Source organism: Hypanus sabinus, chromosome 3 (genome assembly GCF_030144855.1).
Source record: "Hypanus sabinus isolate sHypSab1 chromosome 3, sHypSab1.hap1, whole genome shotgun sequence".
NCBI lineage: Eukaryota > Metazoa > Chordata > Chondrichthyes > Myliobatiformes > Dasyatidae > Hypanus > Hypanus sabinus.
The window spans coordinates 54,705,692-54,729,102 of NC_082708.1; the positions used below are offsets into that span (position 1 = coordinate 54,705,692).

The 23,411-nt window shown below is 38.9% G+C and overlaps 1 protein-coding gene across 3 annotated transcripts in view; it reads left to right on the top strand.

Annotated features, from left to right (window-relative positions):
* Positions 1 to 23,411, top strand: part of uxs1 (UDP-glucuronate decarboxylase 1) — a 103,431-nt gene that overhangs the window by 23,014 nt on the left and 57,006 nt on the right. For all 3 annotated transcript variants that reach the window (XM_059964372.1, XM_059964373.1, XM_059964374.1), the window contains 4 exons: positions 267 to 327; positions 757 to 937; positions 6,257 to 6,361; positions 9,848 to 9,907. In XM_059964372.1, coding sequence (XP_059820355.1) covers positions 267 to 327; positions 757 to 937; positions 6,257 to 6,361; positions 9,848 to 9,907 — 407 coding nt within the window. The remainder of the gene's footprint in view (positions 1 to 266; positions 328 to 756; positions 938 to 6,256; positions 6,362 to 9,847; positions 9,908 to 23,411) is intronic.

A 23,411-nucleotide genomic window follows, 5' to 3' on the forward strand; every position in this document is an offset into this window, starting at 1 on the left:
GATGTTTTAATTGATATTCTTAATGTAAATTAATTATTAAGAAGATTCAGAAATGAAATGGCTGATCTTTCATTTCTGTGAATGGGAGTTCTTGTGTGATGTGCTCATTACATATGGTATTGTTTTTAGTAAATTTTAATAGATGAGCTTCAATATTATCTGACAAAAATACTCAAAGTACAGGTACAATCAGAATGTAGAATTAATTGTTGGTTGTTGTTTTTTGTATTAATTGAATCAATCAGAAATATTTTTGTTTCCAATAGTATGTTACAAAAATATCCTCCGGTAAAATTCCTTTCTGAAAAGGATCGCAAACGAATTCTCGTAAGTTGCCTTTTTTTGTATCCTGTTTGTCCATCAAAACGGTTGTGTATTTAATAAGTTATATTTAATAGTGGTTTATTAATTTTCCATTTCTTTAGTTAGGAACAAAGTACTGTAAATATTTGCAGTATAATTACAGAGAGCAATTCATTTTTACAATTTATTCACTTTACATGCTAAATTTAACTGACAGTCTGATTTGATTTGTATATCGCACATAAATGTGTACTCATTAAATGGGGTTTAGTCACCAGTCTGTCAATCTCGCTTTGAACTTTTAATTTCTGTCATCCTATCTATCAGTTAGGTGTCCCCCATGCCAGCATCTCCTCATCAAAGAGCAGCCTTGACACCACATCTTGAGTTTATATGCAGTTAAAAGCACACTTGATTCTATTTTTTACATTTATGTATTTGTTTTTATTGCAGATAACTGGAGGTGCTGGATTTGTAGGTTCTCATCTTGCTGATAAACTCATGATGGATGGCCATGAAGTAACTGTCGTTGACAACTTTTTCACAGGACGGAAAAGGAATGTTGAACATTGGATTGGTCATGAAAACTTTGAATTAATCAATCATGATGTGGTGGAACCATTATATATTGAAGGCAAGTTATGATCTATCCATGTTTGTGGGATTTCTTTGTGGAAAAATGACTAATCAAATCATATTTTAGGGTAGTTCTTTGCAATATTTTAAGAGAAATTGGTGGAAAATGGAAGTAAAAATTGGGATATGAATAGTCAGGAGTTTAGATGTATTTGACCTGTTTGCCAGATTATTCTGCATTTACATAGAATGTAGAAGAGTACAGGTCCTTTGGTCCACAATGTTGTGCCAACCTTTTAACCTACTCCGAGATCAATGGGATTCTTCCCTCCTGCATAGTCCTCCATTTTTCTTTCATCTATGTGCCTATCTATGAGTCTCTTAAATGCCCCTAATAGAACCATAGAACATTACAGCACAGAGACAGGCCTTTTGACCCTTCTTGGCTGTGCCAAACCATTTTTCTGCCAAGTCCCACTGACTTGCACCTGGCCCATATCCCTCCATACACCTCTCATCCATGTATCTGTCCAAGTTTTTCTTAGATGTTAAAAGTGAGCCTGCATTTACCACTTCATCTGGCAGCTCATTCTACACTCCTACCACTTTCTGTGTGAAGAAGCCCCCCCCCCCCATGTTCCCTTAAAACTTTTCCCCCTTCACCCTTAACCCTTGTCCTCTGGTTTTTTTCTCCCCTAGTCTCAGTGGGAAAAGCCTGCTTGCATTCACTGCTTGCATCCCATCATAATTTTATACGCCTCTATAAGTCTCCACTCATTCTTCTACGCTTCAGGGAATAAAGTCCTAACCTATTCAACCTTTCTAGGTAACTCAGTTTCTCAAGTCCCGGCAACATCCTTGTAAACGTTCTCTGCACTCTTTCAACCTTATTAATATTCTTCCTGTAATTAGGTGACCAAAACGGCACACAATACTCCAAATTCAGCCTCACCAATGCCTTATACAACCTCACCATAACATTCCATCTCTTATATTCAATAGTTTGATTTATAAAGGCCGGTGTACCAAAAGCTCTCTTTACTACCCCATCTACCTGTGACGCCACTTTTAGAGAATTTTATATCTGTTCTGCACTGCTCAGTGCCCTACCATTTACCTTGTATGTTCTACCTTGGTTTTTCCTTCCAAAGTGCAATACCTCACACTTGTCTGTATTAAACTCCATCTGCCGTTTTTCAGCCCATTTTTCCAGCTGGTCCAGATCCCTCTGCGAGCTTTGAAAACCTTCCTCGCTGTCCACATAGATGACAAATAACAATGGACCCAGCATTGATCCCTGTGGCACACCAGTAGTCACAGGCCTCCACTCAGAGAAGCAATCCTCCGTTACTACACTCTGACTTCTCCCCCACACTCTGACTTCTCCCAATCAGCCAATGTCTAATCCAATTTACTACCTCACCATGTATACCTAGCGACTGAATCTTCCTAACTAACCTCCCATGCAGGACCTTGTCAAAGGCCTTACTGAAGTCCATGTAGACAACATCCACTGCCTTCCTTTCATCCACTTTCCTGGTAACCTCCTCGAAAAGCTCTTAATAGATTGGTTAAGCATGACCTACCATGCACAAAGCCATGTTAACTCTCCCTAATAAGTCCCAGTCTGTCTAAATACTTTTAGATCCTATCTCTTTGTACTCCTTCCAATAATATACCTACTACCGATGTCAAATTTACTGGCCTATTATTTCCTGGATTAAATTTAGAGCCTTTTTTAAACAATGCAACAACATGAACTATCCTCAAATCCTCTGGCACCTCACCCCTAGATACCGACATTTTAAATATATCTGCCAGGGCCACAGCAATTTCAAAACTAGTCTCCTTCAAGGTCCAAGGGAATACCCAGCCAGGTCCTGGGGATTTCTCTACTCTTGATTTTCGTCAAGATAGCAAGCACCTCCTCCCCTTCAATCTGTATAGGTTCCATGACCTCACTATTTGTTTGCCTGATTGCCATTGACTCCATGCCAGTTTCCTTAGTAAATACAGATACAAAAAAACCATTTAAGATCTCCCCCATTTCTTTTGGTTTCATACATAGCCGACCACTTTGATCTTCAAGAGGACAATTTTATCCCTTACTATCCTTTTGCTCTTAATATACCTGTGGAAGCTCTTTGGATTATCCTTCACCTTGATTGCCAGAGCTACCTCATGTCTTCTTTTAGCCCTCCTGATTTCTTTCTTAAGTATTTTTTTGCACTTTTTATACTCCTCAAGTACCTTATTTGCTCCCTGTTTCCTGCACATGTCATATATCACTCTTCTTTATCAGAGTTCCAGTATCCCTAGAGAACCAAGGTTCCTTATTCTTATTCACTGTGCCTTTAATCCTGACAGGAGCATACAAACACTGCACTCTCAAAATTTCTCCTTTGTAGGCCTCCCACTTACCAACGATGTCCTTGCCAGAGAACAACCTGTCCCAATCCACACTTATTAGATCCTTTCTCATTTCTTCAAATCTGGCCTTCCTCCAGTTTAGAACCTCAACCTGAGGACCAGATCTAACTTTATCCATGATGAAGTTGAAACTAATGGTGTTGTGATCACTGGAACCAATGTGTTCCCAAACACACACTTCCGTCACCTGTCCTAACTCGTTTCCTAATAAGCGATCTAATATTGCATCCTTTCTCGTCGGTACCTCCATATATTGATTTAGAAAACTTTCCTGGACACATCTTAGAAACTCTAACCCATCTAGACCTTTAACAGTATGGGGGTCCCAATCAATATGTGGAAAATTAAAATCCCCTTCTATCACAACTTTGTTTCCTGCAGTTGTCTGCTGTCTCTCTGCAGATTTGCTCCTCCAATTCTCGCTGACTATTGGGTGGTCTATAATACAACCCCATTAATGTGGTCATACCTTCCTGTTTCTCATGTCCACCCAAAAGGCCTCGGTAGACAAACCCTCTAATCTGTCCTTCCTGAGCACTGCTGTAACATTTTCCCTGACTAGCATTGTCACCCTCCCACCCTTCATCCCTCTGCCTCTCATGTCTGAAACATTGGAAGCCTGGAACATTATGCTGCCAGTCCTGCCCCTCCTGTAGCCAAATTTCACTAATGGCTACAATGTCATAATTAAAGTAACCTATATGCCTTTCTCTAATTTTCACAATTTACCCGCCACCATCAAATATGTATACATGTTTAGCCCCAACTTTCTCTCTTCAGCCCTTTATATTTCTATCATTTTAAATTTGCACTATTAGTTTTTATTAACATTATTGTTCTGCATAAAAAATAATTATTTTGTATTTTCTGCCCCCTTTTCCCAATTTTGAGCTATGGTTTATTGCAGTTTTATATATTATTTGCTGAATTTACTACTATTTGAAAAATATAATAATTAGGTAAAAAGTATTAATTGTTAGTATTACTAATACTGATCATGTGGCATTTAATCAAAAGCTTTTTGGAAGTTCATACGCACAACAGAAGCTGTTCTATCCTCTTCAGCTTTCCTTGTTGCATCATTATATGTCAACATTGTGACTGCAGAAGTCTGGCTATATGATGAGTAATTTGCCCATTTATGAGTTTTAAGCTAAATGAAATATTCCCTATTTGTGGAGAAGCAACTGCTTCTGAGCCTTAAACGTACAGAATAAAGCAGTTTAGTAGCCCTAAACTCCACCGCTTAAGGGAGAAAACAGATTCAATCATTTGCCTGTGTAGCCTGCGTATAGTTCATTCTAAAAATTTGCTCCATCATATCAAATTCAGACTCTGAAAAGGCGAGACTAATGTCATGTAGAAATTTGTTTTCCTCCTTCAGATATTGTTGCAGAGACAAAATGTTGAACAAATGCGCAATCTCCTGAACGATTTGTTGTTCATGAAATGCCAATATTTCTTTGTACCAATCTTATGAAAATGCTGTTTTATCAATGTCGTCAAATAATTATATAAAAGAAAACATTTGTGTTAAGACCAGACAGTAAATTTCCAAACTCTTTAGTTACAAGAGGAGCAGAAGCTGCTTTTAATCTGACATTTCATGGAATATCTGTTTTTATCTTTAATTCACCTATTTTCATTTCTATATGATTTATTTTTAAGGATTTTTAAAAAATGACCTTCTGAGCATTTATTGCAAGTACCTGGAATATCTTTGTGAATAATATCAATATAAATATTATAAAATGTTAATACAGTTAACTTCCATTGTAATTCATTCAACTCAGCAACGCATGTGTATGTATGCATATACATGACTTTCAACATGCTGTACAAAGGAACTTAGTGGATGAATGTTGTGTATGAAACTTGAGTTATGGGAAAGGTGGAAAATGAAATTTTAAGATTTTGAATGTTTTGAGAATGTAGATGAAGGGGGTATTTGAGGGAAGTTCACTTGCATAATATGTTCAGTCAAGTTGCACTTGACACTTTGGTTTAAAATAAATTGACCGTAAAGTAGTTTGTGACAGATTGACATAAAATATATATTCTGTTCTGATGTTGCTGCTAATGCCAGGATTTAGTTGTGTATCTTTGCAAACGTCCCTGTTTCCACTGCTGGACTTGGTTATTAAGAGCAGTGACATCCATCTTCTGTTCTGACAGCTGCCCCTCTGCTTTTTCAGTGGCTCCTTATGGAGTCTAGTGGGACTACCTAGCACCCAGGCTGTAAAATCAGCTTGTGCTGGGTTAAATAGTGCAAGTTCAACAGCCCTTGGTCTTGCGAATGGGACACTTTGACAACTGGGAGAAATATTAGTAGACATGTTTTTATTAATTTAAGGCCTTGGGATTTTAATTGCTTTTGTGTGTGTTTATATGTTTCTTTTAATGTTTTTTAAATGTAAACCAAAAATTTTCTTATTTTTAACACTTCTTCCCAGGTATCTGGGGGAACAAGCTCTCACTTGTTAGATATGAAAGTCCAGCTGTCTGTCTGTGCTGAGACAATGCATCCACAGTGTTGGCAATATTGAGGTGGTGAGAGCCAGACTTCCACTGGAAAATTTTTACTGTGGTCAGGCTGGAGCAAAGGATACAGTGCAGAGGGAGGCAGTTAATGATTTTTGAGGTGGCATATTTGGATTTATAAAGCAAATTCTAAGAATAATTTGATGTTACTAAGGATTAGCTTACATTTTCCATCAGCTTTCAAAAATAGTCAACCTTATTTATAAATTTATTGGATTCCACTTCTTTACATTGCTGCATAAGACTTGCTTGTTTTCTTGATGGGAAACGTAAATATGATCATTGATAGGAAAAGATGAGATGAGTAATTTACAACTTTGAATTAAGTTGTTTTTACAAATGAGGAAGGGGTATTGCTAAATATATCCCTGAGTTTACCTTTATCATTAATTTATATTTTAAATAGTGGATCAGATTTATCATCTGGCTTCACCAGCATCTCCTCCAAATTATATGTATAATCCAATCAAGACACTGAAGACAAATACGATTGGGACATTAAACATGTTGGGTAAGATTACTTGTTCACTTTAAATTCTTAAAACATCAAAATATATGAAATGTTTTGTTTATACAGAAATGTCTTGCATATAACTGGATGAGATTTTTATAGAATGCTGTAATAGAATGTGAAAATACTTTATTACTTTTAAGCAAGTGTCGATGTTTTGTTATCGATTTGTACCTTTGCTGAACAAAAGTTGAGAGATAAAATATTTTCGTGTTCAGTTGAAAATTTGATCGAACTTAATGCTATAAACTTTTTTGTCAAACATAGGGTGGCAAACCTGTCCTGGCACTAGATTTTGTGAAATAGGGGAACAACAACACATCATAAGCAGTATGCTTTTAAAGTATTGCTGCAATAATTGCAAAACTTCTGGTGTCCATGTTATTTACTCTAAGAAGAACTGAACTTCTGGTATTTACACGTACAAATAAACATGGAAATCTAGTGCTTTCAGTGGTAATTCAACTGCAATCAATGTAGAATCAGGGATTTTGCATGCTATTTTTGTAAATAACATTACAAATGTTGTCATATTGAATGATTTAAGACTGAATTTTAATATCTAATCAAAACTTACTACCATTAAGTAACAACCTACCCAAACTTGAAAAGGTCATGAGCAAAGTCATTTCCTTCAATTAAAATGCTCTGGTTTCTTCACACAGTCCAAAGATATACTAGTAAGTAGGTTAATTGGTCATTGTCCTGAAAGAGCCTGTTCTTCACTGTACCTCTAAATAGATAAATAAAAATAATGTTTCTAAATTCTCTAGTTTCAAATTTAATAAATCAATTCCTTATTTTTTCATTTTCACCTTAATCTTGATTTTATGGTGCAAACTTTATATTGTTCTATGTATAGCATTTAAAAAGAAACTAAAATTAGATCTTATTATTTGATTAGCTCTGTGCAAGTTGAAATAAAATTCCCTTGGATCTCACGAAAGAGATCCAGATTCCTCATTCTGTTAATTATTTGATGATGATCCATATGATAATGGGCACACCATGATTAACAGTTGGGTCCTGAATTGGGAATGGAGAAATCTTCAGTGGACTCTGATGCCATTTACTGTTAAATAGCCTACTAGTTGTAAATCTGTCAAATATGACCTGACTGGGCAATCTGACCTCACTTGAAAGCAGTAAATTAAGAGTTTAAAAAAAAAACTGGCTAGAATGCATGTACTGTATATTAGTATTGATTTTTTTTTTTAAAAAAGGGCCATATGGTATAACTAGACAGATCTTCCCGGCAGTGAGCAAAGCGGGCTCATCCTGCCTCCCTCGTAATTCAATCCTGTTGTTCAGATCAGCCTCTGTTGTGACTCATTGTGGAAATATTAAATTTTGTATTGCAGCTTGCCTGTTTGGGCAGAGGGCAAGAGAAATGCATAAACGTGAGAAGTATATGACTTATGAAGAGGTGAGGGGGGAAGAAAAGAAATCCCAGTATTTAATAATCAAATTTCTAGGTTTGAAACTTTAGAGTGGCCCACTTGGGGAGCAACATCTGTTCCAGGCCCAACTAAAATTGGGCATTATACTCATTTAAATTTGACCAAAGAGTTTGTGGACCGCTGTGCAAACCAGACAAATGTTGCTTGTCAAGATATTGCAGTGCTAGTGGTGAGCACCTGTATGTTCTCATTGATTTGAAGAGGACATGATTTGAAAACCCAGCTTGATTAAGGCCAATCTGAAGTTGATCCATTCTTGCATATATTTTCTTTTTTATTAATACCTCAATCTAACCTTGAGGTATTAATAAAAAAGAAAAATCCTGTACTGCATGAAAATTGTTTTTAGTCAGGTATGTGCAGTAATATTAAACAAATCGTTCGGAGGTAAATATACTGAATGCAACTGATGTTGCACAGGCTGACCTGATGTGACCTGCCTAACATCAAAAGTAGGGAAATAGGTACTTTACCCAACTGAACTGGATACATATAATCAAGTCCCAATGCTCTGTGTTGGATATCATGATTTTACTTTGAAGTTAGGAGAATCAAGAGTATGTGTGGTTTTATTTTGAGGTATGAATATTTTTGAAAGAAATGCATTATTTCAGCAGTAGCTCCAGTGCACTTTAAGCTAAACCATGTCACTGCTTTAGAGAGGAGAAAATTTATGCTAGTTAATTTTTCAACTAATATTGTGAAAGTAGACCGTCAGGTCATAATCATAGAAATCTTGTCTAATGGAGATTACTTACCATGTTTCTTAAAACAATGGTATATTTTTTAGTAAAGAAAATGCAATAAGGCTATGTCAGTCCTTTTGGGAAATCATGTGGTCTTATACTTTGGGTAGAAGTTGAATATAATACAGGTGTCCCCCACTTTACAAATGTTAGCTTTACGCCACTTCGCTTTTACAAAAGACCTACATTAGTAACCTGTTTACACATTACAAAGAGGATTTTCGCTTTTAAGGAAATTTTTCCCATATAAATTAATGGTTACACACACAAAACGCTGGTGGAACACAGCAGGCCAGGCAGCATCTATAAGGGGAAGCACTGTCGACGTTTTGGGCAGAGACCCTTCGTCAGGACGAACTGAAAGAAAAGATGGTAAGAGATTTGAAAGTAGTGGGGGGAGGGGGAAATGCGAAATGATAGGAGAAGACCGGAGGGGGTGGGATGAAGCTAAGAGCTGGAAAGGTGATTGGCGAAAGTGATACAGAGCTGGAGAAGGGAAAGGATCATGGGACGGGAGGCCTCAGGAGAAAGAAAGGGGGTGGGGAGCACCAGAGGGAGATGGAGAATAGGCAAACAACTAAATACGTCAGGCATGGGGTAAGAAGGGGAGGAGGGGCATTAACGGAAGTTAGAGAAGTCAATGTTCATGCCATCAGGTTGGAGGCTACCCAGCCGGTATATAAGGTGTTGTTCCTCCAACCTGAGTTTGGATTCATTTTGACAATAGAGGAGGCCATGGATAGATATATCAGAATGGGAATGGGACATGGAATTAAAATGTGCGGCCACTGGGAGATCCCTGCTTTACAACATTTCGGCTTAAGAAAGGTTTCATAGGAACGCTGTACCTTTGTAAAGGTGGGGGAGGGACACCTGTATATCTTCTGAACACTTAAGATTCAAGATTCAAAATTGTTCTTCATTCTTCAGTACACAAGTGTAAAGGAGAGCAGATATGATGCAGCATTTTAAAAAAACAAGCATAAATAATTCAATAAAAAACTACAAATATAGAAGCAATTTTATAAAATACAATATACACACAATCTTTATGTACACAATGTGTATACATATTTAAATAGTGCTGGGTAATGCATATGTAGGGTGATGTGGTGGGTAACAGGCGGAAGTGTTGATCAGCTTGACGACCTGGGGGAAGTAAGTGGATGCTGTGAAGCCTCTTCCCTGATGAGAGTGGGACAAACAGCTGGTACCAGTCAATAATATAGAATAAATTTCTGTTTGCTCGACAATTAAAGAAGTGTGAATTTCTTCTACAGGATTAGCAAAACGTGTTGGTGCACGCCTCCTATTAGCATCTACATCTGAAGTATATGGAGGTAAGTTTCAATTTACATTTGCACTTTTACTGTTTTTTATTAATGTAGTAATGTCTTTTTATGAAGTTGGGTTTCATTTAATTATGTGATAACTGTATCAGCAGCCTCAGGCTTTGAATGCTGAAGGTTGTTCAAATTTATTTTATGCATGTAGTAATGAAATAATATTAAAAATATAACCAAATGAAAAGTAATCTTATTAGTACATGGGCCTAAAAGTGGACAAGTCCCTCGACCTGATGAGATGCATCCTGGAACAGTCGGCCCTCCTTATCTGCGAATTCCGCATGCGCGAATTCAACCAACCGTGAATCGAGAAAACCCAGAAGTGCTCTGTAATCACTTGTTCGAGCATTATTCGCCTCGCGTCTCATTTGTGCACTGCTTTGTTCCTGTGAAAAAATGGCTCCTAAAAAGCAATTAGGTGGTCAAAGCAATTCCTCAAAGGCTAAGAGGGAGCGTAAAGTGTTATCTCTCACCGAGAAAGTAGAAATATTAGATCTTTTGAAAAGTGGCATGCTGCATTCCGAAGAGGGCCGCAAGGTCGGTAAGAATGAATCGAGCATTCGCACAATAAAGCAGAAAGAAGCTAAAATTCATGGAAGTGTTAGTGCTGCCCCTACAGCGGCAAAAATGGTCTCTCTGGTTCATGATAAAGTGCTTGCGAAGACTGAGAAATCATTAAGTGTGTGGCTAGAGGACATGTCACAGAAGCATATCCCTGTCAATGACCAAATTATACGTGAAAAAGCTCAGTCTCTATGAACACTACTGTGATGGGGTTGATGAGAGTGAGAGAAAAGAGTTTAAGGCTAGTAAGGGATGGCTGGCTGGCTATGTAAAGCGCGATAGCCTCAAGAATGTAAAGATCACGGGAGAATTGGTATCGGCTAATGCTGAGGCCGCAGCAGCGTTCCCAGAGGAGCTCAAGAAATGCATTAGAAGAGAAAGGCAAGTCTTCAATTGTGGTGAAACGGGCTTGTTCTGGAAGAAGATGCCCAATCATACCTACATCCATAAGAGTGCCCAGCAGGCCCCAGGGTTCAAGGCCTGGAAAGATTGCCTTACTCTGGTGCTATGTGGCAACACAGCCAGTCGCGTGATCAAGCCAGGACTTGTCTACTGAGCAAACAACCCCTGGGCCCTTAAGAACAAAAACAAAATATTGTGTTGGCTGTGTTCTGGCAACAGAACAAGAAGGCTTGGATGACAGCGATCTTGGAATGGTTCCATCAGTGCTTCATTCCTGAAGAGAAGAAATACCTCAAAGAGAAGGGGCTGCCATCCAAGGCTCTCCTCGTAATTGACAATGCTCCTGGCCATCTCCAATCTCTCTGCTTTGCCGACGATGTTCCTGCCTCCTAACACTACGCCCCTGCTGCAGCCACTTGATCAAGACATCATCAAATGCCTTAAGGCGACTTACACCCGTCTCACCTTCGGGAGGATTCGTGCTGCCCTTGATGCTAACCCTGACTGCAGCATCATGGATTTATTGAAGAAATTCACAATTGTTGATGCAATTGTGCTTATTGCAGAGGCTGTAGACGCCATAAAGCCCGAGACAGTCAATGCATGTTGGAACGCACTATGGAGTGAGACAGTCAATTATTTCAGGGTCTTTCCCACTATTGATGCAGAAGTCAGGGATATCCTGAATGTTGCAAGGGAAGTTGGCGGGGAAGGCTTCTCTGATATGATCAAGGAGCACATAAAAGAGCATAGAGAAACCCTTACCAAAGAGGAACTCGAAGATCTGCTGAAAGCCTCCACAGAAGATGATTATGATGAAGATTTAGAGGAGGCAGAGCCATCAATTTGGACAGTTGAAAAATTTGCAGTAGTTTTTCAACAGGTGCAATTGTTAAAGGATATGATCCTCAACTACGATCCTTCGATGGAACGAAGCCTCCGTGTCACCCAAGGGATAACAACATGCCTGCAGCCACTGCAAGATTTGTTTGATGATGCAAAGAAAAAGAGACAGCTTCCTATAACAATGTTTCTAACTAAAGCATCTGCATCTGAAGTCTCAATGTTCAACACTTGAAGATCCTCAGCCCTCAACCTCCACAGTTCCTGACTTAGTATTATTGAGCCTCCTCCAAAGTGTCTTTATTCCCTAAACTAGACAGTGTAACAACTACTGTACAGGTATTATAAGTTTTACTCGTTTGATCATTGTTCGCCTCACATCTTGTTCGTTCGCTGCTTGCATTGTGAGCGGGAGGAACATGCACAGTCTTCTTGTCAATAAGACAGTGTAACAACTATTTACATTGCATTTCCATTGTATTAGGTGTTATAAGTAATCTAGTATGGGAGGATGTGCGTAGATCATATGCAAATATTACGCCACTTTATATAACAGATTTGAGCACCTGCGAATTTTTGTATCTGCCGGGGTTCCTGGAACCAATCTCCCGTGGATAAGAAGGGCCAACTGTATACTGAAAGAAATGGCGGAGGTAGCAACAGATAGATTTTTGATAATGTACAAAGGTTAACTGAACTCAGGGCAAGTTCCAGTGGATTGGAAGATGATGAATATCATACCACTGTTTTTTTTTTAAAAAAAGAAGCAGCTAACTATAAGCCAGTTAGCTTAACATCTGTGTCTGGAAATTGCTTGAAGCTATCATTATTGTCAAGATTGTTGAATGTCATTTCCAGTATGTAAGTGTAAAGGAGAATGAATTAATTGTTACTACGGATCTGATGCAACACAAAAAAAAAGAAAGGACACGATTTTAAAAACAAATAGAAATACATAAGATAACTTAAATTACATTATATGTACATAAGGTAAAGCTCGGTACAGGAATGTCTGTACATAGTGACTCTGACACAAAACTGTAAAGTCATTGGATTACTGGGTGGACGTATTAATTGGCCTTGCTGCTTGGAGATAGTAACTGTTTTTGATTCTGGTGGTCCTGGTGTGAATGCTACATAGCCCCCTTCCTGATGCGAGTGGGAAAAACAGTCCATGAGCAGAGTGGGAAGGAATAAGCAAAGAATTAAGGAAGAAATAGTGATACATCTGGATAGAAGTACTGTAGTTCCATTAGGCAGACATAGCATGGATTCATGAAGGGCAAGTCTTGTTTGACAAACATACTTGTGTTCCTTGAGGATATAATGAATGTAGTGGAAACGGGTGGATATGGCATTCTTGGATTTCCAGGAGGCATTTGATAAACTGCAGCATAATAAACTATTCATAAAATAAGGATTCATGGAATTGAGGGTAATTATTAACATGGATAGAAGATTTGTTAACCAATAGGGGACAGAGAGTATGGATCTTTTTCCCTCAGTGTGTATATACAAAGCTATGCATTGAGTTAAACACCTTCTCAAAAATCACCTGAGATGGAAGGTTCATTCAAGGTTTTTAATGAGATCTTACTTGTAAAACTGCAGAAAGTTAAGTAAAATACGTATTAAATCGATACAGAATCTTGGTGAGCCTGAATGTACTAATACAGGTCCACAGTCCCTTATCCGAAATTCTGAAGCAGAAATTGCAGAAGCTTGATCGTGGTGTGTCTGTGGCGTCTTACTGAAGAATATGGTGTTGGAACTACCACTGTATATGATTTAAAGAAATGGAAAGACAAGTTACTGCAGTTTTATAGTGACAGTGACATTCTACATTTATTCCAATAAGTCATTTACCATGTGTTTGATTTGGTTGGTTTGAAGCTGTATATTTTTATGTTTTATTGAATGTTTTTGTTGGAAATACAATATTTTTCTTGTCATTATTCCCTAAACAATACAGTATAACAACTACTTTTGTATTGTGTATTATAAGTAATCTAGAGATGATTTAAAGTATACGGCAGGATATGCGTAGGTCTGGAGCTCTGCCAGGTCTTAAAGTCCACTGTGCACTGAGACAGGTTAAATAAGGGACTTGAGCATACATGTTTTTTGGTATTCGGGTGGGGGGAGGGGGTTGCAGAACCAATAAGGAGGGATTCTGAAATCTGAAAAATTCTGAATTCCAAAATGCAACTGGCCCCAAGGATTTTGGATAAGGAATTGTGGACCTGTACTATCAATTATCGCACAATAAATGTTAACCAGGGTAATACACACACACAGCACTCCATAAGTATGCCCTATGAACAAGAGTAAACTCATGGTGCAACGCTATCTTAATAATAAGTGTTAAACATAATACTCCAAAATAAATGTACTAAATGCTTACTGATAGTAACAAAACCAAAGACTCTCAAGTATTGTTGTTTCAAGGGCAAATAAAGATAAGTGGAGCTGGATGTCTTTCCACTGTGTGCTTCTAGTTGAAATCCAAATTAATCTGCACAGGAAAAATTAAAACAGCTTACATTCAGTAAGTGATGTTCATGCATATCAAACTGCATACAAAACAAACTGCCCCTCCAGAGGCCAGAATACTTCCTACCTGGCATCCATAGGATGTCAAGCTTAAGTACTGAAACTAAAAGTCAAATGATCATCTCATTAAATCTTTGGCAAAAGAAGGAGAGTATCAGACTGGTCTTGAAAACAGTCTTACTACAAAGTCTTTAACGATTATCACTTGGAAAATGTAACTTTGATTACATGATCCTGGTAATGTCTAATGAGAAAAGAGGTGAGATCTGGTTTAGGAGTAAGGTTTGCTTTGCCCAGGATGAATCCAACTTCACTTTATCCAGCAGTGTTTGTTGCCTTCAAGTACCTGCGTGCTTCAGTCCCAAATTCCTTCTCTCTCTCAATAGCTGTCTTCTTAAGGCCATAGATTGCTACAGCTGGTGAGGAACAGTTACCAAATATGTGAACTTTTATGTGGTACTCCAGAATCTTGTTGTCCAGTTGGCGGTCACAAAACCACAAGAATCAAAGGTAGTCTTGATCCTTTCTCACTAGGAAGCTGTGGAGCATTTGTTTGATGTCTGCCATTACTGACCCCAAGCAGACGGTTATTGAGCTCTGGATCTTGCAGGAGCACATTATTCAGTGATACGCCTTTGAACTGTGCACTTGAATCAAAGACAATTTGTATTTATGCAAGTTTCTGCAGGCGGTAAATACCAAAACTGGGCAAATAACAGTTTTCTTTGTTGGGATTTGGTGGAGGTGCAAACTTAGCATGAACTCCACATAATGACTTTTCATTTCTGGTTTCTTTCTCATTGTGAGACTGAGGAACATGAGTCAACTAAGAGCCTGTCCTATTGTTTGCTAGGAGTTGTTGTGGAGAGCGAAAAGGAAGGGTAACTACCCAATGTGACTTATCTTTGCTAAACTCTTTGTTCGTGATCAGAAGGAAGACCTCATCTTTGATTGAGGTCCCAGCTTACAGTCATCTTCTGAGTGATAGAAGACCAGCTTGCCTAAATCTTGTTGAGCAAAAGTTAAGTACTGTATGTCAGGTGCTTACTTATAATGTTCTCTTGTACAGATTCTACACTCACAGCATCTGAAATGACTTGGGTGCCAGTACTCCAGGATATTAATCCTAAATGTGCTGACAATGGGCTGATAAGCACCATCAAGGCAGACTTGAAACAGCATGACCCAACCCAGGTCCAATTGTTAGGTGTAGGAAGCGTTGTGCTGACCATTAGGCTGTTCACATAGCTTATGTGCACGGATGGTATCCCTGCCAAGCAACAGGTGAATCTCCGCACAAGAGTCAAGTGGGGGAATCTTGTCATCGATGTCCTTAAGATGTAAATGACCACGTGCAGCTTTAGGAGTTGGGATTTTGGTTGCACTCAATGAGGGTGGGCAAGGGTAAGCAGACTTGCCCTCCTATTGTGGCAGATCCACTGGCTATTCTTCCAGAAACTTCTGATGTTCCAGAACATGTCTTTAGAGTGTATGGGGAAAATAGAACTTTGAATACTGAATGTGTCATAGTATAGTAATTTTGCCAAGGACACATTGTTCTGATTATCTAATATCACATATGCCTTTAGGTTTTGCTCAGGATGTCCTTTCGGGTAGGTATTGACTAGACATATTGAGAGCAAGATTTGCCTTGGAAGCCCTTCCCGCATACCTCTGTGCATGATGAAGTAGCTACATCTGATAGATGCTCAGCTAGCTTCCTGCCATACTCTGCTGCGGGTGTGCTGGAACCAGTAGTAGCCAATGTGCTGGTCCTGAATGAGTTTTTCTGTATGAGCTGGATACTTTTGTACTCAGTGTAGTGTACAGTAGTTTTAGTCTTTAGTTTGTTGTGTTGTCAAAGCACAACATTTGAAACATATTGAGAGCTCAATTGGAGAGTGTCTTCCAACTGCTGGTAATTTTTCTCTGAATCCTCACATTTCCTTTAAGGGTGAGGTTTCTTTTCCACAGGGATTTACCTATCAGGGTTTTCTACAATTTTGTTGACTGTGATAGAGGTTCTGCTTTCCCAAGGTTTTGCTGAAGACTTCTTTTTGAATGACATGTTACTGGAAGTTGAGGACATAAAACTAGGGTCATTTTATATTTCTGTATGGTGGTGGATGAATTTAACAAAAAATGAAAATGATGGATAGTAGGCATGATGTGTTCTTTTGTACTTGAAACCTGCAGCTATCCACTGTTCTTGCATGTTGCCTGGCGGTTTCTCCTCTTGTTTTTTTTTTGTGTGTGGCCAGCAGTCCCAACAACAGATCTGCAAGCTCCAGTAGCTTCTGTGGTTCTTTGTGGAAGAGCTTTGGAGAAGTATTGAGTCTGCTGAACAGAGATTCTTCGATTGCCTCCAGAGAGCCATGACATTTGTCCATTCTCTGCCACAGCATTTGCAAACACATAGCTGGATTATTTGCATCGCCCTAACTTGTTTAGTATGTTGCAGTGGCTCCCTATCAAGCCACTTATAGAGATGGTCTCGCACTTTGTTAGGTTTGAAAATTAGTCCTTCCTTGGCATTGTAAAAGCTTGATTTCTAGGACAGATAACTTGCAGATTGGTTGTCGAACAACTCAACGAGCCAGATACCAAGCCAAATCCAATGCACCTGCGGCTCCTGATTGAGGGCATTGTGGAAAGTGATTTGCCAAATGTGCGTCCTGGGAGGGATGTAAGCTCAGCCTCTGCTGATAGGGTTGGCATCAATAGCAACTTCTGATGTCTTCGCTGTGATGAAACTGCAAAACGGGAAGTTGTAGGTATTTGCTGTATGCTTTTATAGCCAAAATGTGTTTGGACTTGCATGTTCTTTAGTAAGCTGCATTGGCTGTTGTGATGTTATAGCATGACTGATTCTGGTTATAGACTCGACACTGTCTAAGTCAGCTACTGCTCCGTATGCCATTGCCTCTGTTAAGGCAGCTTCAGCTTCACAGTCTTCCTTGAGTGCATCTAACATAGCGTTTGCAGGTGCTCTCCATGTCTATACAAGCTTTCTCTATTTACACCTCAACATGGTGTTTAGCATAAGCTGCTCTCATTCTTGCCACTTCGGCTCTGGAGCAAGCTCGTGCTGTTGCTAGGCTAATTGTGAATTACTTTGAGCATTACAATGACACGATCGATCTGCCATATTCTGACCTGTCTTCCAGGTCTTCACGATCAGCGCTACTCGGGTCGGAAGCTGACATTGTGTACAGCATTCAGATGCGTCTGAAGTCTGGGTGACACCTTTGAAGGGGAGTTATCTTTTCACTCTGAGCCCTCACAGTGTGGATATGCATAGCTATGCAGAGAGTTAAGCACCTTCTCAAGAATCACCTGAGATCCGAAGCTTTCTTCAGGGTTTTTAATTAGATCTTGCTTGTGAAACTTGTTAAGAACATGTTAAGTTCAATACAGAATCGCTGTGCACCTAAATATACTATTCTTGCAATCGGTGTTAACCAAGGTTGTTCTCTTTTGTGTGCTCTAGTTTTATATACAAGAAGTGACGTTCATACAAAACAAACTGCATACAAAAAAATTGCGCCTCCAGAGACCAGACAATGGATAAATAGGTGCTTCTCAGTGGTGAGTGAAGTGGCACTGGTGGCAATGCGGGGCCTGCCACTGTTCACGATATTTATTAATAATTTGGAAGAGGGGGCTGAGTGTAACGTATTTAAGTTTGCTGATAACACTAAATTGAGTGAAAAAGCAAATTGTGCAGAGAAAGAGAATGTGCAAGGTCTGCAGAAAGATATAGGTAGGTTAAATGAGTGGGCAAAGGTTGTCAGATATAATACAGCCTTGATAAATTTGAGGTCAGATTGTTTAAATGTTGGAAGATTGCAGCATGCTTTTGTGAGGAACTTTGGTGTGCTTGTGCATGAATAGCAAAAGATTGCTTACAGGAGCAACACATCAAGAAGACAAATGGAATATCAGCCTCCTTTGTTAGAGGGGTTGAAATTAAGAACAGATTGGTTGAGCTGCAAGTGTGCGTGGTACTGGTGAAGCTGCACCTGGAGTACTTCGTGGAGTTCTGTTCTTACTTGAGGAAAGACATCCTACCTTTAGGGACAGTGAAGCGTAAGTACACGAGGTTGTTTCTGGAGATCAGGGATTACTTGATCAGCAATTGAGTTGTCTGGGGCTGTATTGCTGGTATTCAGAAGCTTAAAGAGCATCTTATAGGAATATATAAAATTATGGAAAGGATAGAAAGATGTTTCCACTGATAAATGAGACTAGAACCAGGGGGCATAGCCTCAAGATTTGGAGGAATAGGTTTAGGACAGGGATGAAGTGAAATTACTTTTCCCAGAGAATAGTGAATCTGTGGAATTCTCTGCCCATTGAAGCATTTAGAGACTATCTCATCAGATACGCTTAATGCATAGTTACATAGATTTTTAAATAGCAGGGCAATTAAAGATTATGGGGAAAAGACAGATACGTGGAGTCGAGTCCATGACCATATCAGACAGGATTTTATTAAATAATGGAGATGGCTCAATGATCCAGATAACCCACTTTTGTTGTTATTTTTTATTCTTGTGTTGCTAATGTATATTAGCATGTTTTCCCAGGAACACAACACTAACAAAATCAAAAGCAACACACACACAAAATACTGGAGAAACTCGGCATCTATGGAAATGAATATATAGACAATGCTTTGAGCTGAGACGCTTCTGCAGAACTGAGGAGGAAGGGGAAAGATGCCAGAATAAAAAGGAGGGAGGAGAAGGAGGCTAGCTGGAAGGTGAAAGGTGAAGCTAGATGGGTGGGAAAAGTTAAGGTCTTACAGGGGAGGAGAGTGGATCATTGGACAATTGGAAGGAGGAGGGGACCCAGGGGAAATTAATCAAAGTTCAAAAGAATTAAAAGGTCAGAGTGGGGAATAGAGGAAGATAGGGTGGGAGGATTTGTTTAATGGAGGGAGAAATCGATATTCATGCCATGAATTCATGAAATCAGTGTTAAGAGATCATTGTACTGCTGTTTTGTAAACTTGGTGTAAACATCTACTCTGGGGTGAATATATACTCTCTGCTAGCACTGCTTCAAAGCTAGGTGTGGAGATGCTACCTGTGAGAGCTAGCATTGGATAGACTGGGATGAGCGATGCAAACCTTTGGTGGTGAGATGAGGTCAGTTGATCGATGTATTTAGTTTAGGCCTACTCCAACTTCTGTGACAATATTTGTGGTAGCAGAAGGTTGGAATGGGCTGACTTACATTTCAGTCATCATTTATAAAGATTTTTTGATTTAGAAATAATAGTACTTATTAATGACCCCTTTGTTTATGTTCCAATTTGTGGTAATTTTGGGACACCTTGGAAATAGATGATATAAAGCTATTACTTAGAGAGCTGCAGATGACCTTTCATTCAGCAGGTTGAAAACTGAAGGGATCTGGAAGATGTGGTTTAAAATGGCAAAATGGACAAAGCACAGAATTGATCTAATTGAGTGGTGGCACAGTTTAAGGAACTAGAATTTCTACTACTATATATTTTTTAAGAATGGTTGATGCAGCAAGTCAGCTTTCCTCTGAGGCAGTGTGCCACAAGGAAGCAAGTCTACAGAGTCTATAGATTTTGCATGTTGCAAACAGTTCTTGTGGCAATCAAGGATGTACTGTATTCTCAGACATAAAAGCAAGAAAGACTGGAAATGTCTAGTAGGTCAGGTAAAATACGTGGAAAGAAACTATTTTTAATCCAAAACATTCATTCTTTTCTTCCGTCCTATAGATGTTGCCTCCCTTCCTGAGTCTTTTGGTTAAGATTTTCAGCATCTGCAGATTTTTGGGCTTGTAGCTTTTGTGAAGGTTGTTATTACTTTAGTTTTTTGGTGCAAATATCTTACAAAATTATATGGGAAATCAGCCAATCTATAGTGCAATATTACAAACAACTGAAATCCTGTTTTTCAACAATCGAAATGAAAGCAGTTTTGTCTTTAATTGGGCTTTGCCCTGTTTTTACCTGAATGATTAAGATAGGATGGTTGGCCAAGTGGTATTGCAATAACAACTTTACATTTAACGTTGGCAAAACCACAGTTCAGATTGTGTACTTGAGGTAAGGAAGGTCTGGGAAACACACACCAGTCCTCATTAAAGAGTGTTGGATTTTGATATTTTTATCTAAGGTTATTTCAGAAGACAAGAAGGAGGCACAAAACTTGTTGCTTCGCAATTGCTTGATTATGTATTAGTAGAACAATGAAAATTGAAAAACGGACAGTGATGGAAGTCTAGTAAGGGAAGGGAGAAAGAAAAAATGACATTACCACATGGTCAATTTTTTTTTATGCTTCATAGATGAGAAATATTCTATTCAAATTTACAGATAAAAGCCAATCAAATAACCCCATTTCAAATAATGAAGCACCAGAGAAGCTTCCAGAATGATACAAATGTAACCATGAGGGGACACACCAAACTACTGCACATAAGTATTGTGACAAGTAGGAAAATAATCAACAACTACCCAAGTTATGGAAATATCAAAGGCTATATGTTCTTCAAAATATTTACAGGATTATATCATTGTTAGATAATTGGGTAGGCACACTTGCAGGAGTTTGAACTATTTTATTAATGACAGCTGATATAAGTAAAAAAGATGGAAGCTATGATAAAGATTATATCATTGTTAGATTAGTAGGCACACTTGCAGGAGTTTAAAATATTTTATTAATGATGACTGGTACAAGTAAAAAAGATGGAAGCTATGATAAAGCATAACAGTATGAATATTTGTACTCATTGCAAGTCAGGGAAATTGGCAAGAACGTAACCAAACAAATAATACTAGAATAAACTTCATAATGAACAATAGTTGTCAACTTGTTCTGAGCCTTCTGGTTGGTTCACGATTTGCGCACTGTATCCAGCAATGTAGACACTATGTCAGAGTTTACTAGCATGTTAACCACTGTGCTTATTGTCCTCGTGAAGTACCACTTTTGCTCACCTGCAGTGGCTGGCATGTATCCAATTACTTCAATCTACCTTCACCCAGCCCGGTATTAATTTCAGATCTGCTTTTTTAAATTTGCAGTGCTGTAGTTCCACACTCCTAACTTCCATCCAATGATGTACTGATGCCAAAACTAGATTTCCTCTCAGATAATTTGGAAATAGAGCGGAAGCATTTACCTTCCATTTAGTTTAGGCCCCGAAAATATCCTTTTCATTTGTGATTCCAAGTCCTTAAAACTTCACAACCATTGTTTTGTTAACTATGCCAAAATTGTTGGATTCTATTTTAAATCAAAGCTTATTTTGGAAGGCAGAAAGGTGGTACAAATCTTGTTGCTTCACTGTTGTTTTATTAAGCATTAATAGAACAAAGAAAATTTTTAAAGCTAGGTCTAGTCTAGTAAATGAAGGGCAAGAGAAGCAAAAGAAAGAAAATTGATGGTGTCGCCACATGGTGAGCTTTGTTTATACTCCATAGAAAATAAACCTTCCATTCAAATTAGCAGATAAGAGTCAGCCAATCAGATAGCCCTTATTCAAATAACGCAGCACCAGAGAAGCTTCCAGAGCTTTCCAGAATGATTTAGATGTAACCACAAAGGGGGTTACAACTATACAGGTGTCCCCCGTTTTTCGAATGTTCACTTTACGACACCTCACTGTTACGAAAGACCTACATTAGTTACTTGTTTTCACTAACAGAACGTGTTTTCACTGTTATGAAAAAAGGCAGCGCGCACCGGGCAGCCAAGCTCCTCCCCTGGAACTGCATTCTAGCCAGCGTTGCTTAAACACGTGCCTGCGAGCATCTGTGCTTTATGTCAATTTATTTTGGGCAACCGTCGGCAAGATGAGTTCTAAGGTATCGGAAAAGCTAAAATAGCACGCACGAGTGTTACACTTAGTGTAAAACTAGACATAATTAAGCGTTTTGATAGTGGTGAATGAAGTAAGGACATAGTGAGTTTGGCTAAGGAGGCTGGGTTTGTGGAAGTTGACAAAGATGATGTTGAAAAGGTTTTGGCATCCCATGACCAAGAACTGACAGATGAAGAGGAAAGGATAACAATTGAAACCAAACGCAGTAGCGAATGGCCCGAAAGTGAAGTCATCCAGGAACTGTACATGAAGCAATTGCGTGAGATTTTCACTGTGATTGACAACGCTGCAATGATTGCAGAAAAGTATGACATTTTGAAATGGTACGTAGGTTTAGGGCAGGTTTGCAGGATGGTTTGAGTGCTTACAAAGAACTGTATGATAGAAAAATGCGCGAGGCTAAGCAGTCAAGCATACTGTTGTTTTGCAAGCCTTCCACATCTGCCACAGCAGACAACGAACTTCGACCTTCGGCATCGAGGCAGGCAGACATAGGTGACCTGCCTGCCCTGATGGGAACAGACAATGATGAGATGACATCCCAGTCTTCCACCGCCTCAACCTCCAACTCAGCCTAACACACCATCATCAGTGTGCTTACTGTCTTCCCGATTCCAGTAAATGAAACTACACTGTACATAGATTATTTCTACTTTATATAGGCTGTGTATTTTTATGTGTTATTTGGTATGATTTGGCAGCTTCATAGCTTAAAGGTTACTGGAAAGAGCACTTCTACCGAGAACACTTGCTCCGTGTCTTGCTGCTGAGAGCGCTTGCGTGAGATTTTCGCTGCGGTGGACGGTGCTGCAATGATTGCAGAAAAGTATTCCTACTTCATATAGGCTGTGTATTTATCAGATCATTCCTGCTTTTACTATATATTACTGTTATTTTAGGTTTTATGTGTTATTTGGCATGATTTGGTAGGTTATTTTTTGGGTCTGCGAACACTCACAAATTTTTCCCATATAAATAAAAGGTAATTGCTTCTTCACTTTACGACATTCCGACTTATGAACTGTTTCATAGGAACGCTCTACCTTCGGACAGTGGGGGAAACCTGTATATACATACAGTGACCACTAGGAAACTTACTAAACAGTTACATGTATATAAGTAGTTATAAAAAGACTAGCAGGTAATTGGTTAAGCTGCAAAAAAGATAGCAATTAAACAGCCTAATCCATTAGGAGTCAGCAGTGGAAAGGGTGCAAGTACCTGGGCATCAACATCTTGGAGGATCTATCCTAGCCAAACA